This window comes from Caenorhabditis briggsae (genome assembly GCF_000004555.2).
Source record: "Caenorhabditis briggsae complete genome, chrI, whole genome shotgun sequence".
NCBI classification, from domain to species: Eukaryota; Metazoa; Nematoda; class Chromadorea; order Rhabditida; family Rhabditidae; genus Caenorhabditis; species Caenorhabditis briggsae.
Window position 1 is genome coordinate 1,810,544 of NC_013489.2, and position 19,351 is coordinate 1,829,894.

Sequence of the window (19,351 nt, forward strand, 5' to 3'; positions counted from 1 at the left end):
CCAGAGAAAATTCAGAAAATCCCATTTTTCAAAATAATCAAAGACTCATGAAATTTGAGAATTGAGAAAATTAGAAAATCCGATTTTCCAGCAAATACGAAATCTCGAAGCCTGAAAACATCCATTTTCCAAATTTCAGAAATGTTCGGAAATTTACAAATCTGGAGAATCAAAAAGGCAGAACCCATGGGTTTCAGACCAATCGAAAATTTCTAGAAATCTGAAAATCGAGAGAATTCCATAAAACTAAAAATTCCAGAAATTTGCAAGATCGAGAACTCTGCAAAGCGAGAAAATCTGGGGATTCATAATCTTTAGAATTCCCCAAATCTGGGATTTTGTGCCTCGTAGTTAAGGCGCCCGGTGCCGTGGCATAGGTTTCTCGCTGTTCATCTTCGTCCCCGGGCGGCACCTTTTTTTGTATTTTCTTCCTTTTCAACGGCGTTTTTCGGGGATTTCGGATTTTTTTTTGAATTTTTTCGCAATAATATTCGAAAAATAGATAACTTTTAACACATTTTAATGCAATAAAAATTTCTAGTCGGAGTCCCCCTTTAAGTTTTCTAAGATCTTCGAAACATCTGAATTTCAGAATTTTCGAAGTTTTGAGCTTCTCGTGTTTCAGAATTTCGCTTTTTAAAAATAATGAACTTCTGAGTTTTCTGAAATTTCAGGATTTCCGAACTTTAGAATTATCTGAAATTCGGAATATCGAAATTTTCGAATTTTAGAATTTGAGAAAAAAAAATTACAGACTTTGGAATTTTCAAGTTTTTCTGAATTTCTGAATTTCTGAATTTCTGAATTTCTGAATTTCTGAATTTCTGAATTTCTGAATTTCTGAATTTCTGAATTTCTGAATTTCTGAATTTCTGAATTTCTGAATTTCTGAATTTCTGAATTTCTGAATTTCTGAATTTCTGAATTTCTGAATTTCTGAATTTCTGAATTTCTGAATTTCTGAATTTTTAAGTTTCTGAATTTTTAAATTTCTGAATTTTTAAATTTCTGAATTTCTGAATTTTAGAAATTTGTGTTGTCTAACTTTTGAGGATTCTCCGAATTTTCGAGTTTTTTGGGATTTTTGAATTTCCAGATTCTTCTGAATTTCTGAATTTCTGAATTTCTGAATTTCTGAATTTCTGAATTTTTGAATTTCTGAATTTCTGAATTTTTGAATTTCTGAATTTCTGAATTTCTGAATTTCTGAATTTCTGAATTTCTGAATTTCTAATTTCTAAATTTCTGAATTTCTGAATTTCTCTGAATTTCTGAATTTTTGAATTTCTAAATTTCCGAATTTTCAAAAAAAGATTTTTTTTAAAAATCACCATTTGAATTTTCCGAAGTTTCAGAACCTTCGAATTTTGGAATTTTTAAGTTTTCTGAAGTTGCAGAGTCGTATATTTTTTTCATTTTGGAATTGGCTGAAAAATTCAGAAACTTCGATTCTCACAGAAGTCTCAAATCTATTATATACTAACTTCAGGAATTTTTGAATTTTCGAATTTTTCGAAAATTTCAAATTTCTCATAAAACCCCCTATCGAACTGTGTAATTTTCATGAATTTTGAACAATTCCTAGTGGAATCACACCATTTTTCCCGAAATTCTCAATAGAGCGCACTTGCCAAAAACTCACAATTACTGGAACACAATCCAGATGCTTTCAAAAATTCACATCCTTTCCAATAAGTCGTCCGAGATTCCCCAATTTTGTCGTTTTTCCCTTCATCCTCGATTAATGGCTCCTTTTCCAGACGGCATGGCTGCAAATTTTTTTTTTTAATTCTCAATGGAGCGCATTTTCCTATTGTACCTGTCCTACAGATGTTTGAGGCTCCGGTGGTGGAGCACTAACGTAGATATGATGGGTCTCGCGATTCTCCCCATCTTGAGTCATCTGGAAAAATTAATTAAGAATTTGGAAATTAGAAAATTTGGAGAAAAAGGAAAAATAAGAAAATTGAAAAAAATGAAAGTTTGGAATTTTAGAAATCTACAAATTCCTGGAAATCAAAAACCGAGAATCTAGAAATTTCCAGATTTCTTCAAAAATTGGAAAACAAAAGAAGAAATTGAGGTTTTCCAAAAAATACAGTAATATAGAAATGAAAAATTCTAGAAATCTGAAAACTCAAACTTTTCGAATTTCAGAAAATTTTGAGATTTCGAAATTTGGATATCGAGAAGTCTGAAAATTCTAAATAGGCCAGCTTTGATTCAAGAAAAATAAGAATTCCCAGAAATTTAAAAACAAAAAACTTCTGAATTTCAAAAATCTGAAAATCCAGAGAAAATTCAGAAAATACCATTTTTCAAAATAATCAAAAACTCATGAAATTTGAAAATTGAGAAAATTAGAAAATCCGATTTTCCAGCAAATACGAAATCTCGAAACCTGAAAACATCCATTTTCCAAATTTCAGAAATGTTCGGAAATTTACAAATCTGGAAAATCAAAAAGGCAGAAACCATGGGTTTCAGAACAATCGAAAATTTCTAGAAATCTGAAAATCGAGAGAATTCCATAAAACTAAAAATTCCAGAAATTTGCAAGATCGAGAAATCTGCAAAGCGAGAAAATCTGGAAATTCATAATCTTTAGAATTCAAAAAATCAGAAATTTAGTAACTCTGAAATTCTGAAAATTCGAAAAAAATCAAAATTTCGAAGAATTTCAGATTTTTCAGAGTAAAAAACCCAAATTATTTTTTTTCGACCTCCTCTCATTTCATGTCAAAATGATGAGTAAAAAAACGAGGCGACAAAAAAAAGTGAAAATGAGAACAAAAAAATCGTCGATGATTTTTTTTCGAGGTAAACAAAAATAGCGTAGAGAATTGAGAGACGCAGAGAAAAGAGAAGAAAATAGAGAAAAGAGCCGTCACACACACACGATGAAAACTCTTCTTGAAAACAAAAAGAAGCGTCGTCGTCGACGTCTTCTGAAATTCTAGTGAAGGAGGCTATTACGATTTCTTTAGGAATTCATGGAAATTCGAAATTAAGAAATTCAGAAATTCAGAAATTTAGAAATTCAGAAATTCAGAATCTCAGAATCTCAGAAATTCAGAAATTCAGAAATTCAGAAATTCAGAAATTCAGAAATTAAGAAATTCAGAAATTAAGAAATTCAAAAATTCAGAAATTCAGAAATTCAGAAATTCAGAAATTCAGAAATTCAGAAATTCAGAAATTCAGAAATTCAGAAATTCAGAAATTCAGAAATTCAGAAATTCAGAAATTCAGAAATTCAGAAATTCAGAAATTCAGAAATTCAGAAATTCAGAAATTCAGAAATTCAGAAATTCAGAAATTCAGAAATTCAGAAATTCAGAAAAACGGAAGGTCGGAGTCCCCCTTTAAAATTTCAGAGATTTGGGAATTCAGAAATTCGAAAAATCAGAAACTTCCAGACAAGTCAGTTATTTCAAAATCTGGAATCCCATAGATTTTTCCAGATTTGGATATTCAGATATTTCGAAATTTCAGAAAATTCTCGGAAATATTGGATTTCTAAGATTTAGCAACTGTTTCAAAAATTTGGAAAAAGGTCCAATTTTAAAAAATCCTAGAAACCATTTTCGAAATCTTCAATTTCCAAAGTCTTAACCATTATCTTTTTTCTCATATATATTCCCATTTTCCAATTCATTTTTCCTCCTTCCTCGTCAATCTCCATTGTCAATAGATAAATGACCAAAATTTTCTCTCAAAATCTCCCGCTGTGCCCAAACCGCCCACATTCATAGCTAGCTAGCTACTGCCCTCATAAATCAAATCATTCATCATTATTCTTGATTGCTAATCCAAAAAATGATGCCTTCTACAGTATCCCTAACATCCGCATCCGGAACAATGTGCCGAATTTGCCACGTGTCGTCGTCGACTCGTTCCAACCCTCTGATCTCTCCTTGTCGATGCTCCGGAACGTTGCTCTTTGTGCACAAAGCGTGTGTTGTGGTGAGTTTTTTTCCTTGAAAAATGAAATTTACAGCAGAAATTGATTCCGAGCCCTCAAAAAATCAGCGAAAACCTCTACTAGAAAAATTGGCGTCCCAGGCGATCCTTCTAGGGACCCATAACTTTGAGCTCAATTTTCTCGGTTTCTATTAAAGAAATCAAAAAATTATTAACCAACAAAATGTTTAACATAATGACAGCTACACTTTATCAGTTGACCAATTTTTGATATATTTTACAGTAACCTAGATAATCGAGTTCAAAGTTAGAGGACCATCAAAATACTAGATTTACGGATATCGTTCTATCCTTGTACTTTGACCTTGATTATTTCAAATTCTCTGAAAGATGTCAAAAAGTGACCAACTGATAAAATATGTATCATCATTCAATTAACATTTTATCAGTTTACAACTTTTTGATATCTTTTACAGGAAACGAGATAAATCTGATCAAAGTTAGAAGCCTGATTCCAAGACACCCAAAATTTATAAAATTTTCAACAAAAAAAATGGAAATTATCGCTTTAATTAAATTAATACGGTAGCAACTTCAAATTGGTCCGGCTTTTCTGAAATTTTCAGAATATACTCATTAAAACTAGAGCTGCATTTTTGTTGTTGACAACTTTTTTGTAAAATTTCATCCTGGGAAGATATAGGGCTTCAAAAAGGCATGCGTCTTGAAATTTTCAAATTTGGTGCCGCGAAATTTGATTCAGTTTTCAAACGCTTATAATTCAGTCATTTTTTAGCCAAAATTATTGAACTATTTACTATTTAATTGGAAATTTTATAGGCTTTAATATTGCAATTGGTCACTTTTTCCAAAAATTTTAATTTCGGTTAGCAAATGCGCTCCAACGAGAACGCTCTCTTAGATTCACCAAAATCGGTCTGCTTTCAGTGGTTTTAGTCTCATTTTGTTAGAACTTTTGAGACCAAAAAAATTAATTAGCCTGCTAATTACCCTACTAATAATAAAAATAAAACATTTTCAGAAATGGCTGGAAATGTCGACGCGAAAGATGGTGCCATCACCCCGATGCGAACTGTGTGGATATGATTTTAAGCGAGGAAATATATTTCAAATGAAATCTCTTCATGTACCAATTGTGGATCGAGCCTCATGTCTTTTGAATGTTTTATTCCTGATCACTATTCTGATTATGATATTTTGCGGGTATTTTACGATTCAATTCATTCAGGAGAATGCGTTGTTGAAGCGGAGGTTAGTTTAGAAATCGCTAGAAAAATCTAGAAATCAAGAGATTCAAAAAAACTGAAAATCCGGAAGATTTTAGAAAATCCAAAACTCTAGAAAATTCTCAAAATCTTGACAAATGCGCTCTACTAAGATTCAGTTTGAGAAATTTGTAAAATTTTGAGAATTTCGAAGTTTTGAAAATCTTAAAATACCGTCTGTGAGAGATATCAAAAAATGGTCAATTGATAAAATGTGGCTGATATCATGATGAATATTTCATCAGTTTACAACTTTTTATATCTTTTAAGAGAAGTGAAATATATAAGCTCAAAGTGGACGGTCCCGGTGACATTCTATTAGAGTGTTTACGGCATAAATATGCGGTAATTTTTGGAAATACAAAACTTCAAGAAACCCCAGGAATCCTTAAAAATGTCGAACATCAAAGAAAGTTCTGAATTTCTGAAAACCTGATAATCTGAGAATTAGAAATTCTGAAGCTCCAGAAGACTCAAAATTCAGAAATTTGGAATTCATAGAAATTCAAAAAATTTCAGAAATTCAGAAATTCAGATATTCAGAAAACCAGAAATTCAGAAATTCTGATATTCTGTGTTTCAGAAATTCAGAAAATTTAGAAGATTCCTAAATTTTCTAGAAGTTGGGAATTTCAGAAAGTTTCAATATTCAGAAAATTATGAAAATCGTAAAATTCTTTGAAAATTCTGAAATTTAAATTTGAAAAATTTAACAAAGATTTTAGAAATTTCAGAAAATTAAGATCCTGAAACTCTGAAAATCATGATCAGTTTCCGATTATTTTTTTTCAAAATTCTCAGTTTCTGAATTTCCCTTTTTACTCCTAAAAACAGAATCTAAATCAAAAACTTCTCTAAATTTCCAGATTATTCACCCACGCCTCGACAAACACTGCATACACCTGGAAGCGCCGCGGCTATTTCAGTGGCAATGGAGCGAACAGTGCAGACGGTTCGGATGTCTCTGATGGATACTTCTCAAGAACTCCCGTTTCTTCCCTTTTCGATATTAAAGTGGTCATGTGTGCCAGCATGTTCCTAATCTCCTTCATTTTGGCACTTTTCACGCAGTACAAGTGAGTTAATAATGGCAGAGGGAAAGTGCGCTCCATGGATAATACGCTCCACGGATGGACAGTGGAGCGCGTTTGCTTTTTGATTTCTCAATGGAGCGCATTTTCAGTTATTGAGCGCACTTTGAAAAAATGTTGTTAATGGAGCGCGCTTGCCTTATTTTTCGTTGGAGCGCATTTGGTGATATCGGCTAATTAGAACTCTTGGTTTTTATCTATAGAGCGCGAATTCAACAATTTTTGAAAACTAAAAATAAAACCGAAAATTGAGATCATTTGGATTTTCTCAATGGAGCGCATTTTCTACAAAATTAATGTTTTTTTACAGAGCCGAGTCTACAGTATTCCGATGCATTTTTCGATTTTTTGTGATCAATCAGAATTGGATGATTAAAGATTATGATATTAAGTGAGATTTTATAATTTTTTTGGAAATTTTTAAATATTCAATAAACGCAAATTTTGAGAGTTTTTCAATTTTTGAGATTCCTGGTGCTTCTGAATTCCTGAATTCTTGAAATTTTGAATTTCTGGATTCGCAAATTTTTGAATTTTAGCATTTTCCAAATTTCTGATTCGCTGAATTGCAGAATTTCAAATTTTCTGGAATTTCAAAAAAACGGAAAATTTCAAAAATAAACTGAAAAATTTTTTGAGTTTTCTGGAATTTCATAAAATTTCGAAAAGTAAGAAAAATTCAAAAATTTGAATTTTCGATTCTTCCTGGAATTTCTGAATTTTCGTATTTTCGAGAAAATAAATTTTTTTGAACTTCAGAATCTCAAAATTTCTATTTTTTCGAATTTTCAAATTTCAGAATTTCAGAATTTCTGAATTTTCTGAATTCCAGAATTTTTGAATTTTTGAATTTCAGGATTTTTAAATTTTCTGGAATTTCCGAATTTCTGAATCTCTGAATTTGTCTGAATCTCTGAATTTGAATTTCCTGAATTCTCTGAATTTCCTAATTTCAGTTTTTCAGAATTTTTGGAATTTCAGAATTTCTCAATCTGTGAATTTTTGGATTTCCAGATTTTTCGGAATTACTGAACTTTATCGAAATTCTGATTTTTCGAATTTTTGTAATTCTGAATTTCTTCCAATTTCGAAATTTCGATTTTCAGAATTTTTGAAACTCGAATTTCTAAATTTTCGAGAATTTTCAGAATTTCGAAATTTCCGGATTTCTAAACTTTCGAAATTTCGAATTTCCAAATTCCTATACTTCCTGAATTTTCCAAAACTTCCAGAAACGACCCCGAAATGGCTCATCGTCGTCTTCAGAAGACGTCAACGTCGCCCGCGTCACCGCCAGTGGCTCTTTCGGCTTCCGATATGTGTCTAAATGTGTCTGCGTAGCTGAAACTTTTCTTTTTTTCAAATTTCCCAATTTCCCCTGTTCCATAAAGCTCCATTCTTTCCAATTCTTCCCAACTAAATTCCGGGTTCCCATTTGTCTATTTTTCCCCTAAATTGTTGCAAGTGCGCTCTATTGAAATTTGTTATCAATAGAGCGTATTTGCTTTTTTCTTGTAATTGTTCTATGTCTCAGGACGTCTTTTCTGTAATAAAGTTCAATTTTTCACGAAATTTAGGCCAAAAATGCATAGATTTACAAAAAAAGGCATCAGAAAATATCACAATTTGAAAAATACACAAAAAATTAGGGGAATTTTAGGGGGTCTCAATTTACAGCTATTTAGAGGGAAATTCAAATTTTTAGGATTAAAAATAGGGTTGAAGGGCAAAAAATCGATCAATAATTCAAGCACTATGCGCCTTCTGGAACTCGTTCATCCACGTGGCAAGCACTTGAGTCTCCTCCAACGTAATCGCATTGTACAACGAGGCACGAATGCCGCCAACCGATCGATGTCCCTTTAAACTGATCATGTTCCTCTCGGCGGCTCCTTTCAAGAATTCCGCCTCCAAATCCTCGTTTCCAGCGGCGCCACCGATTCGGAAGCACACGTTCATGATGCTACGGTAGCTTTTGTCGACGGCGCAGTGATAGAATCCGTTCGAGTTATCAATGATACCGTAGATGAGGCCGGATTTCTGGAGGTTCAATTCGTAGATCGCCTGGAGGCCACCCTTGGATTTGATCCATTTCAAGACGAGATTCGTGGTGTAGATTCTGGAAAAAAAACATTAAAAATTGATTTTTTGAGTCAGCATTATCAGTAGAACGCACTTTCTTAAAATAGAGTTGATAGCTCATGAAATGTTCTATCAAATGATGTAAAATCCAAAAGTTTTCGCTGAAAAGAACTGCCTATTTTTAGCGATTTTCCAGTGATTCTCATTGGAGCGCACTTGCTGAGTAAAATTCAAATTTTCGAAAAATTGCTCAATTGCATTAATAAAGCCTATGAAATTTCCTATCAAATGGTAAAAAATTCAATGATTTTGGTCGAAAAATGGCTGAATTATAAGAGTTTGAAAAAGCGGAAATTTTTTGGCGCCAAATTTGAAAATATCGAGACTTATGTCATTTTCTAAGCCCCATATCTTCCCAGGATAAAATTTTACAAAAAAGCGGTCAACTACAAAAATGAAGCCCTAGTTTTAATTAGTATATTCTGAGAAGTTCAGACAAATCGAACGGCATTGAACTACCGTAAACCCTGTATTAGGAGAGCCCTCACACTGTCCACTTTGAGCTCATTTATCTCGGCTCCTATGGCTCCTATGAGAGATATCGAAAATGTATAAATTGATAAAATATTTGTGATGTTATGATAAAAAATTTATCAGTTGGCATCTTTTTCATATCTTTGACAAGAACAGAGATATATTGGCTTGAAGTTGAAGCTCATGGGGCCCTTCTATTAGAGATTTTACTTTCGTAGAGTTTCGAACTTTTAGAAAATCGGGGATTTTGGATCGAAAACCTCATTTTTCTGTTCAAACATCCTGATTATAATTTAGAAAACCTTGATTTTTAGAACTAAAAATTTTTTCCAGATCCAAAAAAATCGAATTTCTTACCCTCCAGTCGGTGGTGTATTGTACAAACTGTTGTTGGCAATCATCTCCTTATAACTGAACACGGCTGGGGTGATCGCTTGTTGCTTTCCGATGAGATCCTTCCGAACGATGACGATCGTCAGGCCGGCGGCACCGAGATTCTTCTGCGCTCCACCGAAGACGACGCCGTGCTGAAAAAGAAAGGGAATTCAGAATTTTCCAGAATCCGCCAAAATCATTCAGAATCTCCTAGGATTCTCCAGAAGCCTTCAGGATCTCACAGGATTTTAAGGACCTCCCAGAATCCGTCAGGATACTCTAGAATCTCCCAGAATCCTACAGAAAACTTTGGAATCTTCTAGATTCCTTCAGAATCTGTCAGGATCCTTGAGAATCCTCTAGAATCCTTCAGATGCCTTTAGAAGCTTCTAGAATCCTCTATATGCCTTCAGAATCCCTCAGAATCTTTCAGAAACCTCACAGGATTCCTATGGGGCCTAAAAACCTAACAAACGAGACTTCCGCATTTCGATTCCGTCAGAATTATTCTAGATGCTTTCAGAATCATCTAGAACATTCCAGAACCTAGGATCCTTCGGATTCCTTCTGAATCCTTTAGAATCCGTCAAGATCCTCTAGAAGCTGTCAGAATCTTCTAGAATCATCCAAAACCGTTCAGGATTCTTCAGATATCTTCAGAATACTTTAGGACCCGTCAGAACACTCTAGAATCCTTCACAATGCTCCAGAATCTTCTGGAAGCATCTAGAACCCTTCATAATCTTTGTGCATCCTTCAGGGTCCTTCAGAGCCCTTCAGAGTCCTTCAGAATTCTTCAAACATCTTCAGAATCCCGCAACATGCTTTAGAATCCGTCAGAGCTCTCCAGAATCCTTCAGAACCCTCCAGAATCTCCCACTACTCCACCCCCATTCCTTACATCCTTAAAATCAAATGGCCTCGCCATGAAGTTGGACGAAACATCAGCCACCAATGGCACGTTGTGCGATTCAGGCGCCGTCGGTGAGAATTCGATTCCATGGACCGTCTCATTGGCACAGTAGTACAGATACGCGGCCTTCTCGTCGTGCACCCATTTCTCTTGATCCGGCACAGTGACATAGGGCTTTGATGGTTGGAACACCTTCTTCACTTTGATATACTTCTCAGCTTCCTCGGCAGCTTTCGAGGACCACGCACCGGTGACGATGTAGTCGGCATGGTCATGGGAGCCCTGGAATGAGAATATGGCTTTTTTAGAATTTTCTTTCCTGCAGGGGGCGATCAGAAGCCTTCAGAAGCCTTCAGAACCACTCAGAAGGCATTAGCACCCTGTAGAATCCTTCAGAAACCGTCTAGAAGCTTCTAGAAGCCTTCAGAAGCTTTCATAATCATCTAGACTCGTTCAGAAGCCTTTAGAAACCTTTATAATCGTTTAGAAGCCTTTAAAAGTTTTCAAAACCCTCTAGAACCATCTAGAAGCTTCCAGGAGAATTCAGAATTCTCTAGAAGCCTTTGGAATCCACCAGAAGCCTTCGGAAGCCATCAGAACCTCTCAGAAGACATTAGAACCCTATAGAATCCTTCAGAATCCGTTAAAAGCCTCTAGCCTCCAGAAAGCCTCCAGAAGCCTTCAGGATCGTTGAGAATCTGTTAAAATGTTCTAGAATCATTTTGAAGCTTCCAGAAGCATTCAGAGACCTTCCAGGACCTTCTAGAATCTTTAAAAAATGCTCCAGAAACCAAAAACTTCATTCTTCAAAATTGACCAACTAGGAAAATGATCTGAAATCGAGTATTTTGGCTAAATATAGGTCAAAAAAGCTGAAAAAATCACTCAATTTTCAGTGCAAACAGGCTGAAAATGGCTCAATTTTGAGCTAAAATAGCTTTAAAATGAGTCGCTAAAAATAGGTAAAAAACGCTGAAAAATCACTCAATTTTTAGTCAAAATATGGCTAAATTCTGAGCTTAAATGGCTACAAAATGAGTCGAAATTCGCTAAAAATAAGGCAAAACCAGCGAAAAATGGGTTAAATTTGAGCTGAAAAGCAAAATTCCCCGAATTCTCCCTCTAATAAACATGTTTCCTTCTTTTTTTCCCTATCCATAGATCATCCACACAAACCTTTAGATTCAAAGGAATCGCGGCGAATTGACCGGTTCCGCCGCCTTGCATGAAGAGAATTTCAAAGTTGTCGGGCACGTTCCTGCAAGGGAGATAAGATACATATATAGATCGTGATAAGGGGAATAATGATATCATATGGAAAAATTGGATTCCCAGAGCCGTAAATCCAATTTTTCGAGCCAAAAATTGAGATTTTCCGGTGAAAATTCGAATTATTTTTAGAGCTAAAAATGGGGTTTTCGGACCGGAAAAAGTGATTTTCTAGTGAAAAATTGGGTTTTTAAACCCGAAAAAGGAGATTTTCGACTCTAAAAATCCCATTTTTAGAGCTAAAAATTGGATTTTCAAATGAAAATTTGGAGTTTTGAACACTGAAAACGGGATTTTTGGACCGAAAATTAAGATTTTTAGAGTTAAAAATGTGATTTTTTGAGCCAAAAATTGAGATTTTCTGGTGAAAATTCGGATTTATAGAGCTAAAAATGGGATTTTTAGAGTCGAAGATTAAAATTTTCCAGTGAAAATTAGGATTTTTGGACGGGAAAATCTAGAAAAATGCGATTTTTAGACTCAAAAAATTGAGATTTTCTAGTGAAAAATCGCATTTTCAAAGCCGAAAATTAAGATTTTGTGGTGGACACCACGATTTTTAAAGCTAAAAAGGGGATTTTTGGACCGAAAATTAAGATTTTAAAGGGAAAATTAGGATTTTTGACTCTAAAAATCCGATTTTTCGAGTTGAAAATTGAGATTTTCTGGTGAAAATTCGGATTTTTAGAGCTAAATGGGATTCTCGGACCGGAAAAACGAGTTTTTTATACTCTAAAAATAGAGATTTCCCAGTGAAAAATCGCATTTTCAAAGCCGAAATTCCGGATTTTTCTAACCGAAAAAGGAGATTTTCGACTCTAATAATCCCATTTTTAGAGCCCAAAATTGAGATTTCCCGGAGAAAATTAGGCAATTACTCTTTGACTCCACATTCTCTTTGACTACAAAGTCTCTTTGACTACACTTTTTTAAATTTTAAAATTTTCTGCAGTTTTTGTGGGCGTTCTCACAGAATATAAGAAGAATTTGAGCCTAAGCCTATAATTTTAAACAAAAAACTGACAATTCCAAAAATACATAAAAGTGAAAAAAGTACTGAAATTCGCGAAAATCAGCAAAATTCTCACTTTTTTTTTCGCTGAGATTTCCAAATTTTTATTATTTTCTGTACAAATCAAAGGCTTAGGCTGAAACGGTTACCGTAAAACTGGTGTTTTAGCCTAATCCTACAATTTGAGACAAAAATCGGAAACTCCAATAAATTCAGTCAAAAAGTACTATAAAACAAAAAAGTGTAGTCAAAGAGACTTTGTAGTCAAAGAGAATGTGGAGTCAAAGAGTAATTGCCAGAAAATTAGAATTTTTGGGCTGAAAAAACTGAAAAAATGGGATTTTCAGACACTAAAATTGAGATTTTCTAGTGAAAAACAGGATTTTCAAAGCCGGAATTCAGGATATTTTAAAGAGAAAAAGAAGATTTTTCACTTAAAAAAAACTCTAAACCCCCATTTTCAGAGCCAAAAATCGAAAATTTCCAGTGTGAATTTGAGATTTTTAGAACCAAAAACTGAAATTTTTAGAAGGAATAAATTTGAATTTTTGGACGGAAAAATGTGATTTTAAGAGCCAAAAATCTGGGATTTTCAACTCACATGAGCTCGCGAATCAAGCTGATCGTCTCGTTGAGCAGCGCTCCGAATTCCTTGGATCTATGCGACATTTCTGAAGAAAATGGGAATTTTTGGGATTTAAGACAGATTTTCAGCACAAAAATCATTATTTTTGACCGAAAATCTTGTTTTTCAGCGATTTTAAGCCAATTTTATTGGATTTTTAGCACATTTTTGGCCAAATTCTCTTACCAATGACACTGACACCGAGCCCATTGAAATTGAGCTGCTCCTCTTGCATTTTCAGCAGGACTTCTTCGGGAAGCTTCGCTGGTCCCGCAGCGAAATTGATTTTTCGTCCTTCCAGAGACATTTTGCAGGGGGGTTAGTAGAGTTTTCTAGCACTGAAAATGGGGCAAATTTGAAGGAAAAACGGGCCAAAATTCAACAAAAAAGTCTGAAAATTGCAGAAAAGGGTGTGCGATTACTGTAGAAATCGAAGTCTGCATTGCACCACAATCGACGCCAAGAGATTTTTCAACGAATTTCGGGATTTATTTTTGGGAGAATTATTCAGAAGGTTTTCAGCAATTTTTCAAGGGTTTAACTGATTTTTGTTGTGAAAATATTGAATTTTCAATTTTTGAAATAGAGTTTTGCTAATTTTCTATGTAATACCATCAGATTTCAATGGTAAAATTAAGAAATTTAATTTTTCCTTAAAAAAAGCCGAATTTTCAGCTGTTTTTCTAGCAAAAAATATCAGAAATCACATGGTTTTCTTCATAAACACCCCAAAAAAACTGTTTGTCCTCCCAGGTACAACCGCACCGAACAATACAATGACGAGGCGATAAAAATGATGGACAAGGGGAAAAGGGGGTGGGAACACAACACAGATATTATCATTTATTTGGACAGAATAGACAAGAAAAGTGTGTCGAAAGTCACGTAGACCGACTTTTTTGATTGTATCTACGGCCAAATATGGCTAGAGGAACGTTCATAAAGTCATATTAGATTTGCATCATTTTTGATAAGAATGATGATGAATGGTCCGTGTAGATCAAGCGATAAAAAATATGGAAAAATGGCAAAAAATTGAATAAAAACATGAAAAAAAATATATAAAAAGTCCGTTTATTAACACAGAAAATACAATTTCCTTGCTTCTATTGAACCGGAATGATCGTATTTGGTCAGCGCTGACCACTGCTTCTTATCAATTCTCTTTCTGTTTAAATTGAATAAAAAACCTGGAAAAAAAGAATGATAAGGTTTCTTACGGCTTAGACGCCGCCCTGAAAATGGCCTGACCACCAGAGAACATTTAGAACAAGAGCCTTTTTTTCCGGCTAATTTTATGGGAAAATTGTGGGTGTTCATGAGAAATTCACATGGAAAACAAAACGAAAAGCGCAGAAAAAGGAACAAAAATGAGGAGGAAATGAGAGATGGAACAGGGACAAGGAGGAAAAGAGAGAACGCTTCAGATGGGAAGAATAGACAAAAAAGAAGGAGTAGTGGTGAAAAATAGTGAGAAAATGGCAAAAAAAGAGCAAAAATGGACCTAGAAATCGAAATCTGAAATTTTTAATTTTGGAAAAATTTACTTTTTCTTGATTTTCCCTCTGAAAACTGCTAATTTTACATGGAAAACGATCTAAAACTGTCTTTTCCACATTCAAAGTACAAATTTTTAACAAAAAAATCAGTAAAAACCATTGAAAAATCGCTGAAATCCTCGTTTTTTTCCCGAAAAAAATCCAGAAAATTCGTTGAAAAATCCTTGGCGTCGATTGTGGTGCAATGCAGATTTCGTCCTCTACAGTAGTCCGAACTTCAATTTTCAGATTTTCAGCTCGAAAATACATCTTAAAACAGTGAAATTTGTCAAGAAATTTAGAAAAATTAATTTTTAACAGTTTCAATTGTGTTCAGTGCCTAAATTTGAAATAAAACCCCAAAAACTAGCTTCTGACCTCCCGCTATAATGCACTGTCGTAAGCTATAACGCACTGTACGCAAATGCAGATTTCAAGTTCTACAGTAGTCGCCGACGTGGAAAATGCGTGGAATTTCAGAATTTCAGCTGAAAACCTAGAAAAATCGAAAATTTCAAGCTCAAAATCTTTTCAGAATGCGTCCAGATATTCTTCTTAGGCTAGTTCTAGGGATTATAGTCGTCGGAGGTTCTGAAAAATCAGTAAAAACCAGTATACACTCAAAATGGAGCCAGACTTCGATCTTGGCGGAAATTAGGTGGGTTTTCGGGGTTTTAAGAAGTAGAATATGCAATTTTCAGTGAGTTTTTGGCCGGTGAAGATGAGGATTTGTTCTGGAAATTTGTGGATATTATAAATGCGAATCCGATGGAAAATTGTGGGTTTTTAGCTTTAAAATCTTCCTAAAAATCGATTTTCTTCAGCATCTGACGTCTCTTTATACAATTTCGGAATTTCAACGGCTTCAAGTCTTCTCGATGCTTCAGAATATCCCTTGCTTCGCTTCTCGATAGCTTCTAGGATATTCTCACCAAGAATTGAAGTCCATCGACAGATTTCTAAAAAATTCCAGCCGAATTCTTGCAAAAACACATTTTTCGTCTATGGAAATCAAGTTGGATGTCAACTAAGCGAGCTAAATTTCAAGGAATATTCTGGAAATGCAGAGATTTTTGAATTCGATCATATTTTTCCTATGAAATCAAAAGCGAACCGCACTTTGATTATTTATGGAGTCCTGGGGACCGCGGAGCTTAAAAATATGATTTTGGAAGCGAAAATTCTGGTGGAGACTCGAGAAAATTTGAATTTCGCGCTCAGATTCCTCTCCTTGTCTTCGGGGACCACAAAAGTGTCTCTATCTGGCTACGGAGTAGAATTGGCGCTGAAAAACACGGAATACAAAGCGGTGGACCATTTGACACAGGAATTACCCGAAAATTTGCATGGATTGAACTTTCGAATTCTGAAAAACCGACACACAGACAGACACAATGAGCTGGAGTCTCTGAGAGAGAATCTAGAGAAATTGGGGGAGATTGTGCCGTTGAAACAGTGGCAACTGAAGGATTTAGGGTTGAAGACGTGCGAGAGGATTCAGGAGGATTCGATGGAGTTGGAGGAGATTGAACGGGTTTTGCAGGATTTTCCGATTCATGCGAGGTACGGATTTTCGCTGGGAATCGCTTAAAATCCTTTGTACAACTGCAAATAACTGAAAATAGGTGGAAAACCCGGAAAAAAATCTGAAAATAAGTGGAAAAATACCTGAAAAAGGTCAAAAATAACCCAAAAAAGTCAAACTTTGGACATCCGGACACTTGGAAATCCGGAAAAAAACAATTTTTTTCTAAATTTTCCGGAGTTAAAAATCAAAAAATTTTTTCGAGTTTTTTTTTGATATTTTTTTGATATAATCCAAAACACAAAAAATAATGGAGGAAATTGTATTGAGAGCTCAAAATTTGGCACAAAATGACAAAATATTTGCTATCGGGCCTTGAAAATTTCCTCAGGTCCGGGCTTTGGCGGGCCGACCCGGAATTTTACAAGTATGGATTTTTGAACTTTCTGGAAATTTCAAAAAATGTTAATTTTGGAAAATTTTTGGAAATTTTGAGTTTTAAGATTTTTCCTATTTTTTTGATTCTCTGAAATATCAGATTTTTCGCAATTTTTCAAAATTTTGAAATTCCTAAAAATTGAAAATTTCAAAAAAAAATTTTCAGAATTTCAAAATTTTGAAAATTCAGAAGTTCTGTTTTTTTTCAAATTTTTGAATTTTTTAAAATCTGAAAAAATTCCCAAATTCAAGTTTCCGCTATTTTCAGAACAATTTCCCATCGATCTCTCAACGAATCGTTCACAAAACCGATTCAAAAATTTCAAAAAACTCTAAAATCGGCTGGAATCGGAAATGGAGAGAATCTATTGGCTTTAAACGGACGAATCCTATCAAAAAGTGACTCAAAAATCGATTTATTCGAATTAATCGAAAGATGAAAACGGAGAAAAAAGTGATGGATCGACTAATAGAGATTGGTTCGGTTTCAGAGGATTCAGAGGTCAGAAATGGCTGAAAATTTGAAAAAATGTAAAACTCAATTTTCAGATCGACTACTCAAAATTGCTCACTCTATTCGATTTCAGCCCCATTGCTATATCGAAAAATGCGTTTGATTATCGAAAAACGAAACCAGTGGTAAGAAAAGTTCAATTTTATCGAGGGAAAATGCAAAAATTGGAGAATTTCAGCAAAAAATCGGCTTTTTTCGAGATATTTCAGTCTGGAAATGTGTTTTTTTTTTCAAAAATTCGGAAAAATTAAGAAATTTTTTTCTAGGAGAAAACTGAAATTTCGAAAATTTCGAAAAATGATTTTTTGAAAACTTGAATTTTCAGAATTTTGAAAATTTCAAAAAATCGGAAAAATCAAAAATTCGGATATTTGGTGAAACTCTTAAAATTAGACATTTAGAAAATTCATAAAACTCTAAAAACTAGAAATTCGAAAGAAAAATGGGTCAAAATTCATGAAAAATGGTCCAAAATTCATGAAAAATGACCCGAAATTCGCCAAAAAAATGTTGCGATTTCACGAAATTCTGGAATTCACAAATTCCTGAAATTCTGAAAACCTGAAAAAATTCGAATTTTTTGAAAATTTATATAATTATGAAAACCAAAAATTCGGAATTCTTAGAATCCAAAAAATCCGATTTTCCAGCCAATTTTCAGCGATATTCAAGTTTTCCCTTTTTCAGTTCCTCAACGATCTGGAATCCTTCCTAAGCCCCTATCGATCGCTTCATCTGCTCCTCCAACCATTTCCATCCGATCAAATCCGCCCAATCGCTCGAAACATTTTCAATTTGATCCTTTTTATCGATCCATTTGATTCCGAAGACAAATTGCTCGATTTGGCTCAAAAATATCTCAAGGGCAAGGTTTTTATAAGGTAATTCTCGAACATCGGGACATTTGGAAACACAGATGGGACTATTTCAGAATTGGTTTGGTCCCATTTTTCAACGAAAACAAATGGGGAGTGAGTGTCCAGGAGGGTGTGAACTCGAAGGAAATTTCAAAGGAGGCGAGAAAAATTTGGAAGACAAATGAGGACATTTTGAAGGCGTTAAAGGTGAAAATCGAGGGAAAATGAGCTGAAATTTTGATTCAAAATTGCAAAAAAATTGAAAAAGAAACTGAAAATGGCTGAAAATAGCGTTTCTGAAATCGAAATTAGGTTGAAATCAAGTCAAATTTCAGTTTGCTAAAGGGTTAGAATACTATAGGAGTTGAAGGATTACTGTAGGAGTTGAAGGACTACTGTAGAAGTCAAAAGGCTACGGTATGAGTTGAAGGATTACTGTAGGAGTTGAAGGACTACTGTAGAAGTCAAAAGGCTACGGTATGAGTTGAAGGATTACTGTAGGAGTTGAAGGACTACTGTAGAAGTTGAAGGATTACTGTAGAAGTCAAAAGGTTACGGTAGGAGTTAAAGAACTAACTGTATCAATCAAAGGATTACAGTAGGAATTTAAGGATTACTGTAGGAACTCAAGTATTACTGTACGAGTTGAAGCATTACTGTAAGAGTTCAGGATTACTGTGAGAGAATTTTCAAAAATTTCGAATTTTGACGTTTTGCTACGAAACCAGCCAATTTCGGAGTACTGTAGCAATCTGAAACTGCAAAATAATATTGGCTGATTTAGGGCTCAAAACTAGCAAAAAACACCAACCTTCAAAATCATCTAACCTTGGTTACTGTAGTAACTCAAGGAGGACTGTACGAGTTGAAGGATTACTGTAGGAGTTGAAGGACTACTGTAGGAGTTGAAGGATTACTGTAGGTGTTGGAGGATTACTTTAGGGAGTGAAGGATTAATGTAGGGGTTGAAGGATTACTGTAGGAGTTGAAAGATTACTATAGGAACCGTGAATCGAAATTGTGACGTTTGCTGAGAAATCAGCGAATTTTGGTTTATTGTAGCGGCTGAAAAACTGTGACAAATTGGAAAAATAAATCTCGAAACTAGTGAAAAAAATCATCTTATTTTGGTTACTGTACCAATGTAAAATTTGCAAAGAAAATATATATTGGGTTACTCTACTTCTTCTCTCAAAAAAAGAGATGTGCGTTCGGGGGGAATCGAACCCCCGTCGAATGCTTGGAAGGCATCCATGCTGACCATTACACCACGAACGCATAGAACATCTTCTAGAAGATTCTAAAGACAATATGAAACCGTTATCTCCGCTAGGTTCACTTCCTCGCCGAAAGGAAATGGAAAATCTA

General features: G+C 34.5%; 4 protein-coding genes and 1 non-coding gene across 5 annotated transcripts in view; 2 read left to right on the forward strand and 3 right to left on the reverse strand.

The window, feature by feature from the left end:
* Positions 1–1,613: 1,613 nt before the first annotated feature.
* CBG22020 lies at positions 1,614–1,903 on the reverse strand (the record flags this gene model as incomplete). The annotated part of the gene is made up of 2 exons (XM_002638771.2): positions 1,614–1,769; positions 1,820–1,903. 2 exons carry the CDS (start codon positions 1,901–1,903, stop codon positions 1,614–1,616), a joined length of 240 nt encoding a protein of 79 aa, XP_002638817.2.
* An 841-nt stretch (positions 1,904–2,744) lies between these two features.
* CBG22019 lies at positions 2,745–7,642 on the forward strand (the record flags this gene model as incomplete). The annotated part of the gene is made up of 6 exons (XM_045241306.1): positions 2,745–2,751; positions 3,836–3,966; positions 4,967–5,196; positions 6,077–6,286; positions 6,612–6,692; positions 7,534–7,642. The coding sequence occupies 6 exons, from the start codon at positions 2,745–2,747 to the stop codon at positions 7,640–7,642; spliced, it is 768 nt and encodes a 255-aa protein (XP_045097452.1).
* Positions 7,643–8,047: 405 nt separating this feature from the next.
* On the reverse strand, positions 8,048–13,418 carry CBG22021 (the record flags this gene model as incomplete). The annotated part of the gene is made up of 6 exons (XM_002638772.1): positions 8,048–8,420; positions 9,275–9,444; positions 10,194–10,487; positions 11,382–11,463; positions 13,088–13,157; positions 13,298–13,418. 6 exons carry the CDS (start codon positions 13,416–13,418, stop codon positions 8,048–8,050), a joined length of 1,110 nt encoding a protein of 369 aa, XP_002638818.1.
* A 2,072-nt stretch (positions 13,419–15,490) lies between these two features.
* CBG22023 overlaps positions 15,491–19,351 on the forward strand; it is a gene marked incomplete at both ends in the record, with an annotated part of 14,823 nt that continues 10,962 nt past the window's right edge. Inside the window, 6 exon segments of the mRNA XM_002638773.1 lie at positions 15,491–16,212; positions 16,881–17,049; positions 17,052–17,114; positions 17,162–17,251; positions 17,814–18,007; positions 18,058–18,190. Coding sequence (XP_002638819.1) covers positions 15,491–16,212; positions 16,881–17,049; positions 17,052–17,114; positions 17,162–17,251; positions 17,814–18,007; positions 18,058–18,190 — 1,371 coding nt within the window.
* CBG28929 lies at positions 19,190–19,261 on the reverse strand. The gene has a single exon. It is a non-coding gene (tRNA).